The sequence below is a fragment of the Dermacentor albipictus genome, chromosome 1 (genome assembly GCF_038994185.2).
Source record: "Dermacentor albipictus isolate Rhodes 1998 colony chromosome 1, USDA_Dalb.pri_finalv2, whole genome shotgun sequence".
Classification (NCBI taxonomy): domain Eukaryota; kingdom Metazoa; phylum Arthropoda; class Arachnida; order Ixodida; family Ixodidae; genus Dermacentor; species Dermacentor albipictus.
In genome coordinates, this window is record NC_091821.1 from 254,231,214 (window position 1) to 254,256,538 (window position 25,325).

Genomic DNA, 25,325 nt, shown 5'->3' on the forward strand with positions numbered 1-25,325 from the left:
CCTCAAAGGGTTAAGCCTTGGCTTGGTTTACCTATTTTATTAACGCAACGAAGTTCGCTTTTAACGCACCATGCTACAACAGACTATTGGCTACAGTGGATGAAATTACTGGCAATTTTTTTTTCAACATCGGGCTTTGGATATTGGTTTTTTTTTTATGCTTGTCATTGTTTGATTGCTTTTGCTTGTTCGTTTTCATTTTTATTTCTCTGCTAATATTGTTTGAATGTGCTTGCTATTTCTTGTTTTGTAAAATGATTGACTGTGCCCCTCCTGCCAAGACCAACATGGTCTGCAGTACTTGAAATAAAAATAAAACATACTTTTGCTGTGTCGACATAGGCTGACAGCTGCCTTGCGAGGATCAGCCGATGATCGTGGCTCAATATCGCGCTCGAAAGAGGAAGGCAGGGCGGAAAAGTGCCATTTACTTTTACGCGCGAGGCACGGGGGAGGGGGAGGCGAGAGAAAAGGGGTTCTACTCCGGCAGCTGCTGCTCACGGTGCAGCCGCGGTATCTTGAAAGCGATCTGTGATGTGGACTAAGTGCACGCCCGCGCAGGCGCTCAATCTGAAAAGCCACCTGCAATGCAAATAAAGTGCGCCCCCCCCCCCCCCCCGGGCCTCTTCTTCAATGTGATCTGTGATGTGGACAAAGTGCGCCAGTGCCAGTAGCTTCGCATGCACTGTGCTTTGGATGTTTAGTTTGCGTTGAAGCAAGAGACAGCACGAAGGTCAATTTGCTCGATGCTTCGCCTTAAATAGCACAGCTGCAGGCTTTTTTTTTTTTTTTAGACTTCGGGCGTTTGGCGCTCACTCTTTGCAATAAATTTGTTAGACATTGTGACAAAAGTTTCAAAAGTGAGGCGCTTCGGATATTACGGACTTCAGATAAAGCGGACACTTTTTGTTGGTTTATGAGGGTCCGTTGTAACAAGAGTCGATTGTATGTGGTGGTTATATACCACATCATATCCAATGTAGACATTCTAGTGCGTGGTGAGGCTTCCATAATGTGTAGTTGTTTGGAGAGGAGCCACTAAGTTTTAATTTTAGCGAAATTGACAACACATATTCCTACATTAATCCTGGCTTTTTTGTTGAAGTGCATTCTTGTTACCTACTCATGACCAAAAAATGGCTCCCACTCTACATGTTGCAGTTTTGTGTTGGATGTTAACAGCAAACTCATGTTATTTCTTCGTGAGGCTTTTGTCTCGACCAGCATCCTTGCTTAGTCCTTGTAAATGAAGAAAAAAAATTGTTGGCCAGTACGTTGCTAGGCCCTTATTTTTGCGAATCGTTGCTTTTGTCTTCTTTTTCTTTTTTTTAATCAGTGGAACACTACTACATAAGCTGGTTAATCTTTGTTCTGCATGGCTTGGACAAAGCCAAGCAAAGCTTGGTGATTGAAATAAATTTACTTTATAAAGGGGACAATTAACATCATTACAAAAATCATTCCGTGCATATCCTATCAACTTGTCTTGTCTGCACTTCTGTTTATTACTTGTTTGTATGCACCGACTTCAAAGCAAGTTATGTGTACCTATTAGGAATCGAATAAAATTAGCCTTTTTTTTTTTTTTCAGGAACGTAGTGTTAATAATGTACCTGCCATTCGCAAGAAGGCCCTTATGACTCAGAACAATGCAGTACGGCCAAAGACACTCAAGCGGACACGCAAGTTCGTGATTGATGGAGTTGTTATGACAACCACTACCAGCAAAGTCATCTATGGGGACCTTGATGAAGATAAACAAGCCAAAGATTACCATTTTCTCAGGCAAGTTTGGGTATGGCACCTGAGCATCTGCCATGTAGTTGTGCCATGCTTCACTCTTTCCTGTATTTCAGTCTTTTATTTTCTTCCTTCACTGCTCTTAAATCAGGAGCTGTGTCAGGGCATCATTGAATATGTACCACCATTTGAATGTTTGAGTAGTTGTGTAGAACAGGTTCGTTGTCTGATATTCAGAATGATTAAAAAACTCGCAAGATGGTCGCAGATCGCGGACCAAGTTTTGACCATTTACAGGGGTGGGACTCCTATGTAAATTGCACCATTTTCATACAAACGCAAATTCCTGTTCCAGACACAGAAAATTGACAAATTGTGCCACGCTGCACCAGGACGGCTTTGGCATGTGGGCTTCGGTAGTGATCGTGAACAGTGAGCAGATTCGTCCTCCGAAAAAAAGTGCAGCCATTCACATTCCGCACACTGCGCGACGGTGCCTCCCTCACAGTTTCTCGTAATTTACAACACTGGACTTATCAGTGCTTGCGGTAAGTGGTCAGCGCGTGTGCAGCCACTTACCACAAGCACTCGCTGTTGCAGAATAAAAAATTTTTTTGTCATTGCTAACACTAATTAAAAATTTACAGGTGCTATTACTGAAATTTGCATGCACTAGGCAGTTTCAGCATCAGGGTAATCTGCTTCAAAATTTAGCCTAAGACGTTGCTTAGGACAGTTGCAGTACAGAGCTCGTGTTGGCTTGTCTGTGTTCCGTCGTGGTTGCACTGCCATATTTCGTATTCCATTATTGCACCAAAATTAAGACCGGCCTTCTTCAAACTGCTTCAAAATGAAATTTCATCTGCTTTAAGGGCATTTACTCTTCCCCAAAAGCTGCTCCAAAACGCAGTTTTACTTGCTAAAAAAAAATGCTCCAAAATGACATTAGGCAGTCCCACACACGGATTTATGGAACTAAGCCTGATTGTGAAAGTAATGACCGAAGGAGAAGGGGTAGCAGGAGGAAAGCAACGAAGAAAAAATTGTACTTGGCTGAGAATTGCTGCAGACACTCTTTAAGAGGAAGCTTTAGCTCGGGAGCTCCCATCTAAATACAGTCCAACCTCCATATATCGAACACTTTCTATATCACCTGGAAAATCGCTTGCATTTTTTATTTTTTATTTCGAACAGAGTCAGACGTAAAATGGATATACCCAACTCCGCCACACCAGACCACGTGTGCTCTGTTGACAGGCGGCAAGCTTTCTCGCAACACCCTCCAAGATAGCGGTGACACGATGGACATTCCCGACTGCTGCGCACTATAGCTGCACATCGATTGTGCCGAGGGTGCCATTTGAACGTAGAGGCGCATGCAAGCGGTGGCTTGGCTAGTTCGACAATGTCAACGACACATTGCCATTGCTGCACTGACTCCTCCTTGGTGCTGCACTTTGCGCCTGCCGCGCCGTGTGAGGAATGGCGGTTTGCTTCCACAAAGACGCACGACAGCACGCATTCACTGATCTGACTCATAGACCCCATGGCAGATGCCACTTAATACTTTGTTATTTATGGTGTTTCAAAATGCTTTGATTGACAGACGTTGAGATTGCAGCAGAAGTACCGTATTTACACGATTGTAAGTCGACTCGAATGTAAGTCGACCCCCCCATATCGCGTGACCGAAAAAAAAAAAAAAAGAGTGCATACCCGAGGGCGCATTCGATAACGAAAATTTATTAGTAGCTGACATGGTCACTGGACTACTCATCTTCACTAGTGCTGCCATCGTCATCGTTGCTGCGGTCCCACAGCCCGTCGTGGTCCAGCGAAATTTCAAATTTGGCAAACATCTTGCAGAACAGCAGCCCACGCCAAATGCACCTAACCACACGCAGCCGTCATGGAGGCTCTTTTGACAGGTCCGGTTGGTGTAATTTCGCAGTCTTCTGCCGCCAACCACTCGTTGTACTCACGGCGGAGCAGAACCTTAAAATTAAGGCGAAGGTCCGGGCTTGTTTCATGACCACGTCGCACTTCACTGGCAGGGACCGATCACGCATTTCAGCGACGTACGTACGCCGCGAGCTTAGCATACAGCTCCGGAAAGCGTCCAGACTTCGGCACGTGGGAAATTTCTCACTTGCCGTCACAGGTGAAAATTTCGCTTCGCTGCAGTCGCCACTCTCGCACCACCCGTTTAGAAACATCGAAATTGCGGCCCGCTGCGCAGTGATTTGTTTCTTCGGCGTAAAGGATGGCAGCCCTCTTGAACGCTGCTGTGAACGAGTCCCGAACGATTAGTGGGCCTGGAGCACTCATGACTACTGGGGAAGCATAGAAGTAGCACGTAGCCGGCAGTCAAGTGGAATGCGTCTAGCCTTTAAACAGAAAAGAGAAACCCGCAAGCGCTGTCTGCTCTTCCATGAACTACCGATGCTCCCTGCAAGCGCCGCCGTTCTGAGGGTGCCGCCGCAAATGGGAACAGCAGCGCTTCCATCAACTATCGACACCCCCTCACCCATCATTGTTGCATGCACTGTAAAACTCTCAAAAATGTTGAAAAACCCATCCGAAAAGCGAACAAACACGCGGGATAGCGAAAAGATATGGGTAGGGCCATAAAGGAAACATAAAATTGTAAGTACATTGTAGCTCCCGTTGGTATCGTTTTTATTGGCGGCGCCATGTTTTGGTTTCGATTGTAAGTCGACCCCCCAACTTCAGACTTTCAAATTTAAAAAAAGGGGTCGACTTACAATCATGTAAATACGGTAGTGGTCAAATGAAGATGCTGCCGAAGTTGATCCCGCAAGCGCTGATGTTGCCCCACTCACCTTCTATGCCGCTACTACGGCGCAATAGAAGTCACCGGCCTATCGCTTGTGGATCGTTTAGACTATGTTGAGGACTCCATGTTTAAGCACATGGCTGCCAATAAGAAGCAGGCTACACTGCTGCAGTACTTTCAGCCAAAGAAATAAATACTTTGTGTGGAAGCTTCAAGGGAGTATTTACTGCACCACGATTGGTTCATTGATTGATTTGTACAAGTTGTTTAGGCATTTTTTACAGGATTTTTTATATTGAATAAAAACTATTTTGCGATCACTGCGCTGTTCAGTATCTCGAGGTTAGACTGTATGAGGAACGTAATTGTTTTCTTGGCAGCCACTGCACTTATTTGGATAAGGTTTGTCGCATTTAAAAGAAAATGTTAACATCTAGTAACTGTAAAAAGTAGATTTCCAATTTATAGCATATATATATATATATATATACAGCAAAATCTCGTTAATTTAAACCGCAAGGGGAAGCCGCTTCAGTTCAAACTAACGAAAGTGAAGGAGAACACCAGTACACTGCAATTTGGAAGCTGTAGGGCATGTCAGAAATTTGGCATGTCAGAAAGTGATGGCATGTGCTGTGGCCACACGCCATCTTCAAGTTGCAGCTCTGGGTCTGACAGTGCCACACCACCGATGTGCACCGAAACGAACGTTAGCCGAGGCTTAACACCATCATAACGAATCGCGACGGCCGGTACATCCTAAGCTGAAAACAGACGTGCAAAACCAATAAAGACTGCCGAGACAAAGACGCTGAACATGTGAAGGTGGCGAAGGCCCCAATTCATCGGTTCTTGATTGCAAGCGCAGCTGCGACGCACTTGATTCGCTGTGTTTTGATGCTTGCCATACCATCTTCCGCACAACATTAGCAGCTACACAAGATTTGCAAAGCCTCCAAAATTCGCGACGGGCAAGAAGTCTCGGAGGTCATTTAGAATGGGGAGGAGGCAGCCGCCGCTGCCTTCTGGCCAATCCTGCACCGTTTAGATTTTTCCCGATTTTGCCTTCTCGCGCCGTTCTCTCCATTCCGGAGGTGATGCAGCCTTGTGTGTAGGCAATAGGCGCGTTTCTCTGGCCGTGTGCCAGGCAAGCCGCCAGCACGGTGGCATGTAGTTCGAATTATCTGTGGCGGAACCTTCTCGCGTTCGAATTCACTGGCTTTTTTATACATAGACTTCTGTGGAGCTTGGCTGGACCAAATCGTACAGTTCGAATTATCCGTAAATTCAAATTATTGAAGTTCGAATTAACGAGCTTTCACTGTATATATATATCTCTCTTTTTAATAATTAACGAGCTTAAGTGCCAAGTTCACAACTGTATAACTAAACAATAAAAGAAGATATCACAATTCTGTAAATTGACCTAATAATACACCTAAAGCAGACAAAATTGATGTACTATGGCACTGCTCTGAAATACAATCAACATCCAATTTTTCGAATTTCCTAGAGTGCATAAAAACGTTCAAAAATCCGACAGTCCAAAAAAATCAATGAATGTCTTTTATTGCCACCAAGGGCTCAAATATCCGCAAGCATGTCTGAAGTAACTCTGATGGCCTGCCAGTACACTTATTAAGCATATTGGTGCTCATACTGTGACGGGAGATGGCGATGCATACTGTGTCTCCTGACAGTGTCTCCTTGCCATTCTTTACCGCAATACATTGCACATGCTTGATCTCACAATACACTGTACTGCGGGGAAGCTGTCTTTTGGGGACTGGTATTACGCAACGCTTGACCCTTGCTGTACTTTTCACGCTTCGAAACCATCCGTGAGGATGACAAAGGCATAGTCAGTGCCATTGTTGACAGCAACGAATTTGTTTAATGAAAAACACTGCACCAAACATGAAAGCAGCTAGGCCTAGCGTTGCTGTGGTGGCCACAGCTGCCAGCGGATTAGTGTGCCTGAGTGCTGGCTTAGCGCTGTAAAATAATCAAAATGTTAGCGGTGGTGGCTTCAGTTAATGCTGTCTCGAACCTGCTGTCACAGCAAAAAGTCTGGAAAATAGGTCAGGTAAGGGTTTCAGTGTCCAAAATTGCAGATCTACTTATACATCGGCTCAATGGAGTTTGTGTCAGTGCTACGAAGGCATCCAAGTTACCGGACATGTCTGAAAATTGGGTTGTTGACTGTGGTATTATAAAAGACCATTAGCATCATGGGACTGCCACAATAAATGTGCTCACTTGTATAAGCACTTGATGGTGCTTTGTCAATAGTATCTTAAATTAGGAATGTTTTTGTTTTTCTATGGTGCATATTAATAAGCTGAATGAGTGACAAATGAGCAGTATTCGGTGCCAGTGCATTCAATCTACTAAATTTTGATATTTGCTTGTCTTGTCTTTGGTACTGATGGCTTCGGTTTGATATTTTCAGGAAGCAGGAGCTAAGGGAGCTAAAAATGCTCCAGAAGATGGAAAACAAGCAGTTCCAAGACTTGGACATGAAGGAGGAGTTTGCCAGGGAACAGCAGCAAAAGAAGTTTGATCAGGAACTGACGGTACTGTGCTACATTTTCTATTATACATTAAGCTAGTTCATTCAAGGCATAAAATTCCACAGCTGTCCCAGTAGACAGCTTGATCATGTTGGCTATCAACTGGGTTTTATTCATGCAATAAAAAAAATACTAATCAAGAGCATGAAACCCAGTCCTTGCACTTCTCTTTTATGCACTACAGTCGAACCCGACTATATCAAACCCGTTTACAACGAATTATTCTATATATCGAACAAAAATAGCAGTGACTTCCGATATATCGAACGTCGAGCGGCGGAAAAGTGCCCCCAGAAGTTGGCTTTCCCTCGCGGTTCCGGTAAACCCGACGGCGCAGCTCCATCCAACCGCTCTCCCTACCGTGACTGCGCTGCTTCAGACGAGCCGTCGACACCCCCATGCAAAAACTGATCCTGGCGAAAGTGCGAGTTGTCTCGGTGCTTTTGTAATCCATTGTGTGTGTGTGCCTTGTGAGCCTTCTCCCACAGTGTTGCCATTATGAAGCGGCAGGATTTGCTTTTTGTTGTGAAGCTCGAAATCATAAATCGGGTCGAATGCGGTGAGAAGTCAGATGTGTCCCTGCAGCATGAACGATTCCGGGGAACTCTCAGGACGATCTTGAAGAATAAGGGGGAAATTAGGGCTAAAGCAGCCAAACTCTCGCCCCGGTGCCCGTGGTGCCTGATGCGTATGCACGGCCATGTACAAGTGGTTCATCCGAAATTGCTTCAGCCGTGCCGGCTTCCACGTGCTCTGTGATGACTGTAAATTCTGGTGAATGCGACGCAGCCGCTGCCGGTTTTGCCGAAACTTGGTGCGAGCTGTCAGAATTTCCGGAACCTGTTGACGAATCAACAGTGGATGAGTTTGTGAGTGCAAATGATAGTGTCGCACCACAGGAGAGCCAGAAAACGAAGACTACATTGCCGACATCGTACCGAGCACAAGTGAAAGTGGGCACAATGAGGGAACCAATGACGGTCCTTTGCCTACATTCTCCGAAGTGATTGGTGCGCTCGCACTAGTCCGGTGCTTCTGCGCGAATGCGGAAGGTTGCAGCCTCAGCTGCTCCCGACTCCTTAGACAATGTGGAGAAGTGCGTGCGTTGCAGGCAGTGAAATTGCCCAAGCAGAAAGAAATGCAGGACTATTTCACACGAAACTAAGCTAGTTTCTTCAATAAAGTGATCTTATAGCTGGTATGTGCTTTTATGACATCGAATTATTCAGCATGCTTATATCGAATTATGCTCTATATCGAACTGATCGGTGTTTTTTTGCTAGTTCGATATAGCCGGGTTCGACTGTATGTGGTCTGTTAGGGTGGCTCAATAGCTGTGGCATTTTCCTGCTGAGCACAAGGTTGCTGATTCATTTCCCAGCCAAGGTGGTGGCAAATACAGAAACACTCATGTGCCAAAATTTAGCCACTCATTGATGTACGCTGAACCTCGATAACAAAGTAAACATAAACATTTCTCGCAGATATCAGTGTATAACGTATGTGTAAGTCGAGCCTGCTTATAATGAACCTGAGCGTCACATGGCGTCTGTTCATTATATATCCTGAAATTTGTAGTAAGTGGACCACAGCTTAAAAAAGTGGCTGGTCGGAGCAATGCTGGTCAGAGGTGCCGCCACATGATTTGGCACGCTGCTGAGAGCATTGTCGAGGCAAGGTTTGTTCGAATGAACCATCGCAAGTGCTTGCGCTTTCGAAATACCGGCCATATTCGCCCAATGGAATACACATAACTTTGACGAGACCATGGCATCAGTTTGAATAAACTGAAAGTTCGAATTAAGCATGTTCGAATTAAGCAGATTCTACTGTGCAAAGGACACATGCTGGTCGCTGCCATCCATATTAATGCACAGAACTACTGTAACGCGCACTTTACTGTGCTTTCCACCAGTGCATGAGTCGCCTTTCATGGCGTGCGTCTTGTCCTGCAGCATCTGATGAAATAACGCAGTTTTGTCTGTGTTACACACGTCCTGCTCCGTGTAGCTTGCAATAATGGCTGTTTCTTACACGTGAAGTGGCAACGTCTTGTTCACTTACCGAAGCCGCCTCGCCGACAGTCGATTTAAAACAATCTCATACTGCACTTTGAATAGATGTAGCCAGCCATTGTTCTGGCAGAAGTCGGGAAAATCTAGCAGGAACGCAAAGTTTTTGGCTTTGCCCAGCATCATTGGTCCACTTATTCAAATGGTGCGAGCCTTGCATCAACGAACCATTTAAGAAGCGCGTCCTCTGCGTCTGCATAGGTGGTCTTCCGCAGACGCTTTCTGTTCGTCAAGTTGGCATCAGAGCTGGCAATCTTTTCCTTGTTCCTTAGAATCGTCGAGATGGTTGATTTTGACATGTACTTCTTCAACTCGCAGTTTTTAGCACCGTGAGACAGTTCCATTAAAATTGCTTTGCTTCGTTGCCATGTCCAGCACTTTTCGTTTCGTGACCACTGCAGGCATGGCATTCCCGTCTGCCATCCTGAATGGCGCCCGACTAGAACGAAGCGCGGAAGCGAGGAAGCATGGAAACTAGTGTGGAGAGGCCTGCTTCACGGTAATGACCAGAAAACAAAATTTCTGAACTTTAGCCCGCGGCTGTAGCGTGCACACCGAGACAGCGAGGGAGTTGCAAGAAAGAGTGAGGAGAGGGGAGCGGAGTTGCGAGGATGGGTGGGAGGATGACCTTGGAAGTCACGCGACAGCGCTCTTGGGCAGCACGTGACGGCGGGGCAAGGGTAGCAGGGCATGAAACAGATAGTTCGCCTGCGAAGGAGGCTTGGGGAAACGGACCGAAAGGGGTTGGAGATCGTCATTTCGCATCGCATCGTCGTGTTTCGTCGTCCATTTGCTGTAACCGATCGGCAGGGTTCAAAGACACTCATTATATGTACGATTTTATGCTATTGAAATAATGTATATTTTTATGGTCACACGGGTCTCGTTCGTTATAAGCAAGCATTCTTCTTAAGTGGGGCCGTTATATGTGGGCTTGACTGTATAACAAATACCGTATCTAATAAAGACATTTCCATGGCAGGTGCGACTTTGTTTTAATGACGTTTGACTGTATTCCAGTTGATCAAAATGAATCTGGAGCCCCCACTGTATGCCATTCCGGAATGTTGCTGCAGTTTTCACATGAAAAGTGAATGGAGTGTTACAGTTTATAGTGCCCACATACATCACATACGTTTGAGGTGGTGTAATAGCAACGCAGGCTCCCTCCATGGATGTGCTTATACAGCGCTGAAAATGTAAACAGTGCAGTGTGCATTGTTTATATTTGTAGGGACCTGCAGCGCACAGCAGCAGATTCAGTTTGCAAAAAAATACTGTGGTCGGTCATGCTGCACAATGCACAAAGGTGGAATACATGAAGGGACAAGCTGAGGGGCACCGGTACATGAATTTTGTGACAGTGCTAAGTCAACAAGCTCACTGTTATTAACTGTTAGGGCAGTGTGTAGGTCAAAGAGGGGACCAATGCAGTTTTATGCATTGCACCCATACAGTGCATAGATAGCGCAGCATGTGCCGTGTGGCCACAGCTTGCGAGGTGCACATTTAGAAAAAGGATTGTGGTCCATGCTGAAATTATTTCCACTAAATATTTGTTTACAAATTTAGTGCAAATTTAGGGGTGCAGCCCTTAAACAAGAATATATTGTATGCACATTACACATATGTAATTTACAATTTTAACATAGAAAGGGGGAAAAGTTTGGCAGTGATGTATTGAATATTTTCACCTGAGGGCTGCACACTCATATTTGAGGCAAAATGCATATACAGTCGAACCTCGATATATCGAACAGCGCGGTGATCGCAAAATAGTTCGATATAGCCAGAATTCTATATATAAAATCACGTAGAAAATGCGTCAAAAACTAGCGCAAATCAATCAATGAACCAATCGTGGCGCAATAGATACTCACATGAAGCTTCAAACAAAGTATTTATTTAGTTCGCTGAAAGTACTGAAGCAGCGTAGCCTGCTTCATATTGGCAACCGCGTGCTTGACCACGGCGTCCTCAACATAGTCCAAACGGTCCACAAGAGACAGTCCAGTGCCTTCTATTGCACTGCAGTAGCGGCGTACAACGGCCAAAGCAGCTACAGCCTCAGTTGCAGTCGGGAGCGGGGCAACATCAGCGCTTGCTGGATCAGCCTCAGCAGCTTCTTCATTTGGCCGCTCAGCAGTCACTTCTGCCGCGATCTCCACGTCTGTTAACTCCGCCACTATTCCGGTGCTGTCGTCACCACCAACGAAGTCCGCAATGCACATGATGTGTGGCTCAGCACCGACAAAGCGCTCCAACTGGCTCCATGGCCGCCTCAAACACGTGCGCACAGCGGGGGCAAGCCTCGCCGTGCGCGCGTGATCGAGGCGGCTTGCCCTGCCGTGCGCGCGTAGGTGCGCACCTGATCGAGGCGGCCGTGCTGGCTCCAAGCCGCCGCGTGTGTACGCCGCTACGTTCAAATGGCGCCCTCGGCGCAACCGATGTGGGCAGCTGTTGTACGCAGCAGTCTGGAACGCCGATCACGCCTCCGCTATCTTCGAGAGTGTTGTGGGAAAGCTCGCCTCCTGTCAACAGAGCGCACTTGGTCTGGGGCGGCGGAGTTCGATATATCCATCTTACATCTGGCCCCGTTCGAAATAAAGAATTAAAAATGCATGCGATTTTCTATGTGATATAGAAATTGTTCGATATATGCAATAATTCGATATATCCGTGTTCGATATATCGAGGTTTGACTGTATTTTTTATTATATGATTTAAGATATCATTCATGTACGAGCCACTCCCATCTCATCTGCTGCCGCTGCAATTGCATGATGTGGCACACTACACCATGTCTAACATCTTCACGCTGCATGTCTCACTTCTCATTGCACCGATTCTCCTGCACTTCTTGTACAGTCAAACTTCGTTAAACCGTACCCGCTTAAACAGTAGCTTAGATTTAAAAGTAGTAAAGTCAAATCCCCGACACAGCGGCCATTGAGCATAATGTGTTTTCTATCCACATAAACCGTACCAGCTTACTGCGTACGTATCGGTTAACAAGTAGTGTTTCAGTCGTGGTTTCAACTTTTCGTCGCGCAAACATGGCGATGCATCGTCTCCATTGGGCGGCCCGGCAGAACAACAAGCCTCAGAGGTCGGAACAACGGTCTCCAAGCGCCCTGTGCGTTCGCGCATGAAGCCACATCAACATCATTTCGGCGGTGTGCCAGAGAGCGTTGTGGAGTCGTGCATGCGAGGGCTAGCATCATGCCGAAGCTCAGATAAAATACGACGCCGGATGCTCAGCATAGAAGAAAAAATAGACATTGTTCGTGCTATCGAACGTGACACGAAGAAGTTGGCGCTGGCACGAGACAGGGATCTGCTGTTGACTACGGTGTGTGGCATTTGGAATGCGAAGAAGTTGCTCGGCAGCGCTGCTGCGACTGCGAAGGGATGTCGACTAGGGGGTTAGACTTTTCGCCATCTTTGCCTCTGTTGCCGAAGTGTCGGCTAGCGACGGGGATGAGGACGACACAGAAAGCGACATCACGGCCGATTCAGGCTCGACAGTGGCAGAAGCTGCGCGCTACATCAGCCTTGTGAATGCAATTGTCGCAACGAGAACAGCACCCCACAATGAAAAAGGCGCCCCACAACTTCTGCAAGTCTACTGTGCCCGTGCTCGGAGAATACGCAACGCCAACAAGGAATCTGCCATATGAGTGTTTGCCGAGAAGAGAGGGCTGGCTTAAAAACTGGCTCGCAGCTTCAGTAAGTTTGAGGCCGCCGTCGTCACTGCTAGGCCACCGCCGCATCAAACAAAAATAACACTTTTGTCGCGCAAAGTGAATAAATACTTCATAAATACGTGATTAAGACTTTATCACTCAAATTTTGATTAAATATCGCAAAGGTTGACGACTGGGCGTGTTGGTATAGCATATTGGAGGTTGGAATGCGCATTGCGGATGTCGGCCATTATTCAAGAATTGTAAGATTGTGAGCAAAGATGGCAGCCAAATAACGCGGGAGATAATCGAAGCTGCTGAGATTGCGCGTTTGAGTAGTATGTGCGTGAGCACGCCCTCAGTTTCCCTTAGTGCAAAGGAATTAGATTTCCTCAAGCGCTAATCGGAAATTTCGTATCCGGGGTTTTTTGTGATGAGTGCAGCGAAAACGATCGCATGACAAAGCCGGCTTGGCATTGGTAGATGGCAATATTTGTCAAAACTATTTTAGTTTTTTGTTTGTTTGTTTGTTTTGTCGCTACCGCCCTCCCCCCTGAGTATCTTCCTGTATTTATTCCACTGACAAGGGAATAAAACGATAGTTGCAAGTAGCGCTCTGTGGTGTGTGTCTCTTCTGTGTGTATCGTCAAACTGTTGCGCATTCCAACCTCCAAAATATCGCAAATCAGAGACACAATATATATTTAAAAAATGGGTTTGTCTTGCCCTCAGAAATTTATTCAAATACACAATAAAAAAAACTTCTGGAAATCTGATGAGCGGTTACAGAGATATGGCTGCAACAAGCAGCCTCATCAGCCAAAAAAGTCATTTTGCAAAAATGAGTCTTGAAAGTGTTGAGCACATATATTGGTCTAAAATGACCCAGCAGCGTAACTGGAGATATCCTTAGGCACTCTCTTCTTTTTCCTCCTTTCCACCTTCTCTTGCGATCGCTTCTTGGTGCTTTTTCAAGCGCAGAGAATCTTTCTCGGCTGCCTGTTGAATGGCCAGGTGGCCAGGTGGTCACCAACAAAAAAACAAAAAAGAAATCTTAAAATTGTTGCTAACGTTCTGGCTTCCCCACAAGAGCCTTGTTCACGCTCGGTAGCGAAAGAGCCTCAACTTATCTGATTGCATCTGTGTTGCAATTGAAATGTTGCTCGTTTTTCTAGACACCAGTTCACTAAATAAAGAGCTAGATTTTTGCCTCACGCTTTTGGAAGTGTTTATAGATGATGTCCAAATCTCGCCCCCCAGCGACGTCTCCCTCGGAGTAGCAAAAGCTGATCTTGGAACCCATACTTGTGTGTACTACAAGCGCAGGAAGCGATCGTGCTAGCCAGAAACACATCATGGTTGTCATATTTCGAATGCCATTTATTCTTCACCATCCATCACACCATTTTTCACCACCATCACCATCACAACATGGCATTTACACATTATAAGCCTTCTGTCTAAATTTTGTTATTCTTAGGCAATCTTTAGAGAAGTCACTATGATTGGTTGGAAAAGCTGTTGGTAGAAAATTTTAAGAGGGGGGAGACACGTGTCTTCAATTAAAATTTTTTTTTAATCGTTAATTTCGAGGCATGGTGCTGAATACTTGTAGATATAGGGTTCTGAATATTTGGCTGCGCGTGTTCAAAAAAAGATTTTGCGTTCACCACTGCTCTGTTCTTGCTCAAATTTTGCAGAACAGTCGCATTTTGCCGTTGACTTCGTTTAGTATAACACTTGGCACAGTTAATTGCCTGGTTTTTAAGAAAAACATGCAAATTTACATGCACTTATGGGGATGCAAGTTGCTGCTGCAAAGGCATAAGCACAAACTTCTGTCGCCGCCTTCCGTCAGCTGCAGAAAGCAGCGTTTCATGGAGGGCTGTCGCCTGTTCCAGAAGCGGGCAACATGCGGCAGCACTCAGTTTCATACAATAGTACATTGTAGGAAACTCTATGCAGCACTCCCCGCAACACTGCTTTCTGCAGCTGACGGCAGGCGCCGACACAAGTTTATGCTTGAGCCATTGTAGCGGCAGCTTGCAACCCCATAAGCACAGGCAAATTTGCATTTTTTCCTTAAAAACCAGGCAATTAACTGTGCCAAGTGTTATAATAAACAAAGTCAACGGCAAAATGCGAATGTTCTGCAAAATTTGAGCAAGAACAGAGCAGTGGTGAACGCAAAAGCAGGGAGTGCAAAATCTTTTTTTAGAATGGGCGCAGCGAAATATTTAGGACCCTGTATATATAATGTCATGGGCTTATTTCAAACATGAGGTTCATTTTTCTTTGTCTCTTTTGGTTCTAATTTTATGCGAGTAATTAATTTTCTGAAAAGATGGCCAAAATATCAGTTCCTCAGATTTTGCTAAACAGGGTATCAATAGTTCCTGTATGATTCAAGGAATGCTGCAAGTTTTAAGACCAATCTTCTTACCAGAAATCCTTGCAAACCGTTGAATTTTCAGAAATCCTTGCAAACCGTTAAATTCAAGGGCCCTTAAACGGCCCCTAAACCACCCCGAGGTCGAAATGTAGTTGTGTTATTGCAGTTTAGAATGAGTCTGCATTGAAGACGTAGTCGTGACAATTTTTTGAAATGGTGCCGTAATAGCGGAGTTACACGTATTTGATGAACCAAACGCGGCCCTCGCTAGTTTTCCTTTTTCCTTTGCTACGCTCCATTTGTCGGCTGGTCTCCCCTCCTTGGCAAGTGCTCCTCCAAATGTCACATAACATATATCATTGCCAACACGCTTTTCCATCTGGTTACCATGACTCCGTGCTTCTCAGATACCTGCTGTTGCGTCCGTGCCGGCCCATGTGCCTGCGAAGCATGCTGTTATGGACCCTGTGTTGCATGCACGTCTAGAAAGGCTCGCCAGTCGGCATTTTGCAGCCAAGCACCGCACATGGATGCCTTCTAGCCATCGGAAAACACCGTCGGACTCTATTCACGCAGCTAATCAGACAGACCACTAAGCACGACTGTGTTGGAATGTGAGCGATTTGGCACTTGCATTGCGGGCTGTAGGTACCGATTCGCAAGCACACACAAGCGAGCAACATGACGAGGAAGAGCAGGAAGCACGCATACCTGCTAGCAGACTAACCGAAAGTCGTAGGTTCTTGGTCAACCGATCAACAGCACCTGCTCTTGGTGACATTACCAGATGCACCTTGGTGACGGTCACGACGAGCAATGGGGATACTGGTGTGAGGGTACTGGGTTGAAGCCAGGTGGCGCAGAACTTGAGCACGGGACGGTAGGCAACGGTGTGGGCGGGGAGGGAGAACATGGAAGGTGTGTGTGCACGATCGGCATGCGGGGAAAGCGTGACAATGAACTGAGTGAGTGAAGCAATCGGTGGAGCAAGCCGCGTGCAGTGCGGTGGGACGGAACGCAGCCTGCGTGTTTGTGCATGCACCAAGGATTTCCCAAAATAAAGAATGTACTTGACACGTGAGGGCTCGTATGACCGGATCTAACATGGAGGACCAAGAATCGTCTAGCGCCACCCAGCCAGTTGTGCAGCCTCTGCTGCCTTCTTCGATCATCCAAGGACTGTTAGCTTCGACCTCCGGGACCACAATGGAAAGGGAGAGACTCGCGGCTGATACAGCTCAAATACTGCGCACCACGCCGCTGAACAACATGGTTAGGCCGGACGAGACAACCAGCATGGCTAGGCCCAACGAGACAACCAGCATGGGGTTAGCGCTCAGCATCAAAGGTGCACCCGTCCCACTGCTGAAATTCAGTGACTACCAGGACTGACACTCGCCGCAAGACTTTCTGGAGAAGTACTCGGTGTACTGCGATATTGCAGGGATCCCCCCTGACCGCCATTTGCAGTTGCTTCCAGCAGCATTGGAGGGGTCAGCCAAACAATGGTGGCGCTTCCCAGGTGCACAACCTGACTGGCAGTCCTTCGCATCCAAATTTACGGCGGAGTTTACCACCGTTGACTACAAGTTTAAACTAAAAGCAGAGCTAGATCAGTGCACTCAGCATCTGGCAGAAAACTTCAAGCAGTTCATTCACATCATTGCCAAATACTATGACTGTATAGCAGAGCCTGTTTCAGATGCTGAAAAGGTGGAATGCGTGGGGAGACAAATGCATCCAACATTCCAAGACCTAACAACCAGCATGAGCTTCGCAAACCTGCAATAAATGGCGAAGGCGTCCGGCTCTATCATGGAACGCGCTTGGCATCACCTGCGCTACGCGCCACCGCCGCCACCACTGTGTATTGCGCAAGCAGCAGCTGATTTGGCCTTCGTCTATTCTTCTCCGTACACCACTGCAATGCCCAACCAAACCCTCCCGGCCCAGCAACGAGAGTGGCAGCTGCAGCCTGCAGTAGTTTCTGCTTAGTGTCCACGGTCAACGGCGCTTCATGTTTGAGCCCCGGAGTGGAACCCCTCACCTGTGCTGTTTGCTCGTGCGTCGAACACATGGGGCAACTACACTTCGGCACCACAACAACTCGGGAGAGTGCCTCAGAACTTCGGGTTTGAAGCGACGCAAGGTATCCTGCGATTCGAGCCGTCAAACCGCAGTATCATGTGTCAGCGGTGTGGCGGTTGTGGCCACATTGCATGTCAATGCACTACTGCTAGACCACGCAGCCAACCCCGCTGTTTTCACTGCAATTCACCGGGACACCTACAAGCAGATTACCTGGGAAACGGACGAGCGTAGCCGCTTCTCCGGCCGACGGCTATGCGTCATCCCTGCAATTGCTCGCAACAGCCGGAAATAAAGAACCACTGCTTGAACTGTTGATTGGTAACAGTGGCCTTTATGTACTTATGGACACCGGGGCAAGTGTGAGCTTAATAGGTAGCCGCGCCATCGCAGCAGCCAAGTGTGTGGCAGTCGCCTTCAGGGAAGAGGCACGAACCCTTAGGCTTGCTGATGGCTAGTCACAAACTGCACAATCTGCTGTCGTATTCGTTGGCAAGGTGAGTCCAGGAAGCAGCGTTTTCTTTGCCAGGGCTGTGTCACGATGTTGTCCTGGGGCGGGACTTTCTCGAGGTGGCAGGTATTTCTCTCCACATGGGCCTTGGCGGATGGTCACTGCACTCTGACCCACATGGGCTCGTCAAATTTAAGAAGGCGCCGAAGCAGCATGTGTGTCGAATGCTGGACACCGACCCCTGTCAGTCTGTAAGACAACTTTGCAATGCGATAAACAAGGTCAAGAGCCTGATCAAAATGTGGCCAGCTCTCTACAAGCACTTTTTGCAGATATGTAGGATGTATGCCACAATACCACTGAGAGTGGCAAGTGTAGCCTTAGAGAACCTTCTGGAAGAGCAGAAGCAGAAACTTAACATTGTTACAGACCAAAACCATATTTTTACCACTCTGCCAGGTTGCACGACCCTGGTGGTTCACAAAATCGACACAGGCAGCCACCCACCAGTTAGATGCAAGCTGCACCCAGTTAACTGACAAAAGAGAGAAATGCTTGATGGGTGTATCTAAGATTTGCTGGATCAAGACCTCATTGAGCCCTGCTCCAGTTCCTAGGCCAGTGCCCCTGTATTAGTAAAGAAGAAAACTGGAGGATATCGCCTTGCGGTCGACTACAGACCCTTAAATGCAATCACAGCTGTGCCAGTATATCCCATGCCCAGCACAGACTGGGTACTGGCTCAGCTCAGCCGCGCTAGGTGATTCACGAGCCTTGACCTGCTCAGGGCTTCTTTCAAGTGTCGGTTGCTCTCGAAGATGTACAGAAGACTGCATCCCTATGCCATAGAGGAGTGTTTCAATTTAAACGAATGCCATTTGGGGTAGCAGGTGGGCGGGCAACATTTCAGTCTCTCATGGACAAAGTGTTAGAAGGCATAAAACACAACTACTGCATGACATTTCTCGACGATGTCCTCATTTATTCAAAAACTTTTGAGGACCACCTACAGCATACCGATGAAGTACTGGAAAGAATTGGCTCTGCAGGTCTGACAATCAATCCCAGCAAAGTTATATGCTGTGAATAGGCATTAAAGTTCCTTGGACATGTAATCTCTCCAGGCAAATGTCAACCTGACCCGGACAAGGTGCGAGCGGTTGCAGAGTTCCCATGCCTTAAAACAGTCAAGGAGCTACAAATGTTTTTGGGCCTTGTGAGATACTACAGAAATTTTATTCCCTGGTTTTCTGACAAAGCCAGACCCCTGACAGCTCTCCTCAAGAAAGGAGGCCATTGCGTTTGGGGGGCCGAGCAACAGACAGCATTTGAGACTGAGGCTAACGCTGGCAGGAGAGGTGGCTGTGGTATTGCCTGACCTGAAGAGGCCCTTTGTGATTGAAACAGATGCCAGTGGCACTGGCATATCGGCAGTGTTGTTGCAGGAAGTCGAAGGTGAACTCAGGCCTGTGTCATGTATAAGCAGGACCCTCAGTGCTGCTGAAAGGAACTATACTGTCCAAGAATGGGAATGCCTCGCTGTGGTGTGGGCTGTCGATACATTCCGACCGTATGTAGAATTCACATCATTTGAGGTGCATTGTGACCATGCATCATTGGCTGGATTTTTACAACTGACCAGACATCGTGCAGAGTGCGATGTTAGGTTTTGAGTTTACAAGGGTTCAAGTGTACCATAAGGCACTGTAAAGGACAGGCCAACATCTCGGCGGGTACACTAAGCAGGTGCCCCATCCCTGCTACCGAATCGTCTCAGCCTTGTTTGGCGGAGGACTGGTTTCCAATCAACGTGCACGAGCCACAACAAACCATTTGTTTTGAATTAGCAGCCCCTGTTGACATGACTGATGTGTCCCCCCTCACCGGGACTGCAAAGTTCCAATTGGAACAACGCAAGGATCCACTGCTGCTGCAGGTGCTGCAATACTTAAAGTCTGGTCTGCTACCTGGTAACGCTAGAGAGTCCAAGAGGGTACAGGGCCTAGCTGATGACAGCGAAATCTCGAACAATGGTATCCTTATGTACACGGTCGGTGAACGTAAGGTCGCCAGGCTTCCCCAACACCTACAAGACATGGCACTGAAAATGGAGCATGACCACCCCCTAAGTGGGCATTTAGGCTTTTTTAAAACTTGGAAACATGTGAAGAGCCGGTTCACATGGCTCGGTATCCGCTCCGGTATCTCCCATTACATTCGCAGCTGCCAGCAGTGCCAGGCTTTCAAACCTCACCGGCAAAAACCAAAAGGACTGATGGACAGTTCATGGGCCGCCCACCCAATGCAGCAGCTAAGTGTGGACCTTATTGGGCCACTGCCCACAACTCCTCGGCGCCACAATTACATCCTCATGGTGCTAGACAAGTTCACAAAGTTTGTGGAGCTTTTCCCATTATGTGCGCCCACCTCCAAATTGATCATCAATAAAATGATCAATGTTATTTACCAGCATGGTGTGCCTAGCTCCATCTCTAGCGACAGTGGCAAACCATTCATAAGCAAACTGTGGAAAGGCATTCTCCAGCACTTGAGGAATCGAGAGCCAGACAGTCCAATACAGACCAGCAGGACAGACTATGGAACGCCATAACGTAACAGTTAAACAATGCCTGGTGGGCTACTGTACTTCCCACAGGGACTGGGACAAAAGGCTGCCTGAAGTTGCGTTTGCAATGTGCACGTCTGAAAGTGTAGTTACTGGCTTTACGCCTGCCTTCTTGTGCTATGGGCAGGAACAATGGAACCCGTGAAGCCATCACAATTAGGCAGCTGGCGCTGAGGTGCCCACTTTTGCGCCTCATGTCCTAGCTGCTGAACTGGATGTGTACCTTCGAGATGCCTGGGCCTTTGCACAGGACCACCAAACTTTGTCAAAAGTCAGCCAGGCAAAGTACTACAACAAAAAGCACACTCCAGCTACCTTCCAGGTTAGAGACTTGGTTCTCCGGGACACGTACCCGCTAAGTAAGGCAGCCATTGGATTCACAGCCAAGTTTACCCCTCGACGCACAGGGCCATTCAGAATGACTGCACACATTGGACACAATACCTAGACTTAGAAACCCAGCTACAGGGAAACAGAAAGGCCTCACTAATGCAGACCAGCTGAGCCTTTATCATGTGCCTTGGAAGCCCTCTTCAGCGGATAAAAGGGGGGGATCTATGAAGGTACCGGGCCGACGCTAGGTGGCGTAGAGTCGCAGGCACGAGACGGTAGACAACTGTGTAGAGTAGCAGGCACGGGATGGTAGGCAACAGTGTGTGGCGGGGAGAGAGAACATGGAAGGCATATGTGCATGGTCGGCATGCAGGGAGCACCCGACAGCAAACTGAGTGAGTGAAGTAATTGGCAGAGCAAGCCGCATGCGGTGCAGTGGGACGGACCGCAGACTGCGTGTGTGTGTGTGCACTGAGGGTTTTCTCAAAATAAAGGATGTACTTGACAGTGGAAAGGCCCGGAAAAAAGCACTTTTATTTTTCGTTTTGTTTTGTGGCACGCCCGCGGCGCATAGCGCTTGCCGCGTTTGGCATCATTGTTCGTCACAGCATTCTGAACTCAACGCCCGTGTTTACTTGAAATGTTTAAAAAATATTGGAGGTGTTTAGGACCCTTTAAAACTCCTTGCAATTAGACCTGCTCCCCAAATTCCTTGAAAACTGGGGTTGGGGTCTACTTTTGAACATTCAATGCAACAAACCCCACACAGGGGCAATTTTTTTTTCATTTTTTTTTTTATTATTATTATTAAGAATGTCGCTAAACGATTGCAAAGTGGCGTGGCCACAGCTACCAACGGCAGGCTTGTTTAAATCACCGTTGCCATCATGAAACTAGACCAAGCCAGATTAATTGATCCAGCCGTGCAGCCATTTTGTTGGTTTGCTAGTTGGTTCCCACCATAGCCATCGTGACTCATTGCTAAAGCCCTAGGCTCTGAAAAAAAGCTGGCAGAAAGCAAGTTTCTGGCTTCCGGCTTTAACATGAGGAGAATGCAATTGATATCATTACAAGGGGAAAATCACCTTAGGAAAGTGATCTGAAAAGACTGAATCGGGTGTCCAACTTGGCAGCTGCTTAGCTGCAGCTAAGAAGGAGATTTTGCTGTATGTATATAAATAAGATTTGTTTTCCCCTCATTTGACCTTCAGCATTCTTGAAATCCTTGAATTGTCCTTGAATTTTTAGTAAAGTGTTATGTACGAACCCTGCTTTTAACTCTGCCTACCTTAGAACAAGAGTTACGAGATTTTAAAGTTGAAACTTGAGTGTTCTTCTAGTGCTTGAATTTGAAGTCTTACAACTCTTTTTCTGGGGTACACAGAGCAATAAGGTTGGTCTTACGATATTCCTTGAATTGTACAGAAGCCATTAATACCATCTGAGGAACTGATATTTTGCAAATCTTTGCAGAAAATTAGTGGAAGCTTGTATAAAATTAGACCGAAAGAAGATAAACAAAAATGGACCTCATATTTGATAAGCACTCAACATTACATATGTGTGCAAGTTTTCAGCACCATACTTCAAAGGATAAAGATATTTAAATATTTTTGGTCTAGGACCCATGTCACCTCACGAAGTTTGATCATTTTAAAACAGACAAGTGCAGCGTGTAAATTGCCACTGGAAGTGCAGCACGCAGCAAGAACACAAGAGAACAAAATGTAAAGAAGGCAGGGCCTGTGGACGTATGTATACGTTATGTAATCCTCCGGCTATGATACGGAGCAGAACGCAGAAAAGAAATTTCGCCTGCGGAGGCTAGACGGAACAAGTAGAGAGAGTGTCACTGTATTGGCAATGAGCCTCGCCTCCAGAATTAATAAGTTTGCGACACTTCAAATGTTTCGATCTCTGCTATTAACGAATCAATTTGAAAAATTGTAATAAAACACTTCCTTGAGGGTACAAAACAGCTTCCAGCATATCACCAAAATTTGCAGTAGGGCCTGGCCTGGCCTTTTAAAGGTTACTTGTGCCTCATATTGTCCAAGGAGAGTCTGGTTTCTGCAAATTTTTATGTAGTACAGTCAAACCTCGATATATCGAACACAGATATATCGAATTAATGCATATATCACACACTTTCTATATCACCTGGAAAACCACATGCATTTAAAACTTTTTATTTTGAACGGGGTTACACATAAAATGAACATATTGAACTCCGCCACCTCAGATCACGTGCGCTCTGTTAACAGGCGGTGCTTTCCCACAACAGGCTCGAAGATAGCGGTGGCGTGATGGGCGTTCCCGAGTGCCGTGTGCTATAGTAGCACGCATAGATCACACCGAGGGTTCCATTTGAATGTAGTGGCTTGGCCAGTTTGACAATGTCGTCAATGCATTGCATTTGCTGCACTAACTCCTCCTCGATGCCGGGCTCTGCACCTGCCGCGCCTCGCAAGGTCTGGCGGTTTGGATGGTTACATCCACAAAGACACGCGACACCATGCGCTCACTGGGCTCACTCATAGACGCCTTGGCAGACGCCACTTAATACTTTGTTATTGACAGTGTTTCAAAATGTTTCGATTGACGGACATGGAGACAGCAGCAGAAGTGCCGGCCAAATGAAGATGCTGCCAAGGTTGATCACGCAAGCGCTGGTGTTGCCCCGCTCCCTACTTCAACTGAGGCTGTAGCTGCTTTGGCCCTTCTACACCACTACTACGGCACAATAGAAGGCACCAGCCTATTGCTTGTGGATCTTTTAGACTATGTTGAGGACTCCGTGTTTAAGCACATGGCTGCCAATAAGAAGCAGGCTACACTCCTGCAGTACTTTCAGCCAAATAAATAAATACTTTGTATGAATCTTCAAGTTAGTATTTACTGCGCCACGATTGGGGCCCAATCGAGGATTGTTGTTCGGAGCGCGCATTCGGTTGCGCCGCGCGCGATTGGCCGACTTCGTGCAGCTGACAAAGTCTGCGCTGCCTAGGCTAACTGCCTGCGGCACAGTCGACTGCGTACTCTTGGCGGACGAAGTCGGTGCAGCCTAGGCCAATTGCATGCGGCGCAACCGAATGCGTGCTCCGAACAACAACCCTCGATTGCGCCCCGATCGTACGATCGCACCCTTGGTTCGTTCATTGATTTTCAGAAGTTTTTTACACGTTTTTTATGGGATTTTATATATAGAATTCTGGCTATATCTAACTATTTCTCTATCACAGCGCTGTTCGATATGTCAAGGTTTGACTGTGCTTTTTTTTTTTTTTCCGAGAGACAAATTCTTCAATTGATACTGCCTTTTCTTGCACAATGCCTCGAAAATTTCATTGTAATATAACCTAGAATTGAGCAACGCAGTCCCCAGTTACATTCCCAACTAATTCTGGCCCACAAAATGATGCAAAATTATTAAGTAGAATTAGGAAATCGAGTAGCCAATATTCTTTGAAACTTCTAAACTTACAAGCAGCTCTGTAATGACGAAAGGAATATGCATTGTCTTGGTGTCATTGCACGATGTTGTTAGTCTTACAATTTCACTACACTATACTAAAAAAAACAAAAGCAAAATTGCAATAGCATTCACTAGCCATGACGGTGACAGCAGTACACGGCTATGCATGGCACTGTCTGGCAGAGGCTGCTAGCACTAGGTGCGTTCTCCTCCATGCCTTTGCTCTTGGCACAATCAATACCTTACACACCAGTGCTTTTGGTAACGTAATTATTGCTCAAGTCTCTGGTAATATTTTGCTAATAAATCTTTTCTGTGAAGCAATTTTTACTGTTAAAACATAGAAGCTGCAACTCTACAAAATTAGCTATATGTATGTAGTAAATTTTACAGTGGCAATTTAGTTAAGGGTTTCATTGCCAAGCACAGCTTCTTTACATCTAAACTTGCTGCTTGTTACGAGTTGTACACGTGCAATGTACAGCTGAACTAGTCCCAAATTTTTATTTTCCTGAATCCTGAAAAGAGGCCTTTTTGGGGGGGGCGTCCCTGCCTTTTTATTTTTTTCCAGACACTTTTGCGAGATTATGACAATGACTTGGAGGCACTGAACCGCACTCAGAAACAGCAAGTGGAAAAGGCTGAGCAGCAGCAGGACCTGGACTTGAAGTATGCCTCCAGGCGTATTCGGGCAGAACAGGTACTTTTGTGAGCTGACTGAAAACAAGAAATTGCTACGATTTTCATTGTTTGTGCAGGAGCATATTGGGAGCAGGTGCAAGGAAGCAATTTTTCTTGTGAAAATGTGTTTTTCGCGTGCCTATTTCATTAAGTCTGTTTTGCAACTAAGTTTTTGTAGGCTGTAAAATATTGCTCCTTGATTTGCAATCAGCTTATGGTGCAAATCCAGATAACAGGGAGAAAAAGTAATGAGATAACTTGAAAGTACAGGTGTATTTTTTAAGGGGGGACACCCCATTTAAATTTTCTTTTTTTATTTGTGGCCACAATTTGGTAAAACTTCCATCACTTATGTATTTTGACATGCTGATTTCAAATATGCAATTGGTTTTCCCATGCAAGAAGTACTTT

At 46.4% G+C, this 25,325-nt stretch overlaps 1 protein-coding gene across 1 annotated transcript in view; it reads left to right on the forward strand.

Annotated features, from left to right (window-relative positions):
* Slik (Sterile20-like kinase) overlaps positions 1-25,325 on the forward strand; it is a 114,259-nt gene that overhangs the window by 35,804 nt on the left and 53,130 nt on the right. The window contains exons 13-15 of the mRNA XM_065431175.2: positions 1,592-1,789; positions 6,994-7,113; positions 24,805-24,933. Coding sequence (XP_065287247.1) covers positions 1,592-1,789; positions 6,994-7,113; positions 24,805-24,933 — 447 coding nt within the window. The remainder of the gene's footprint in view (positions 1-1,591; positions 1,790-6,993; positions 7,114-24,804; positions 24,934-25,325) is intronic.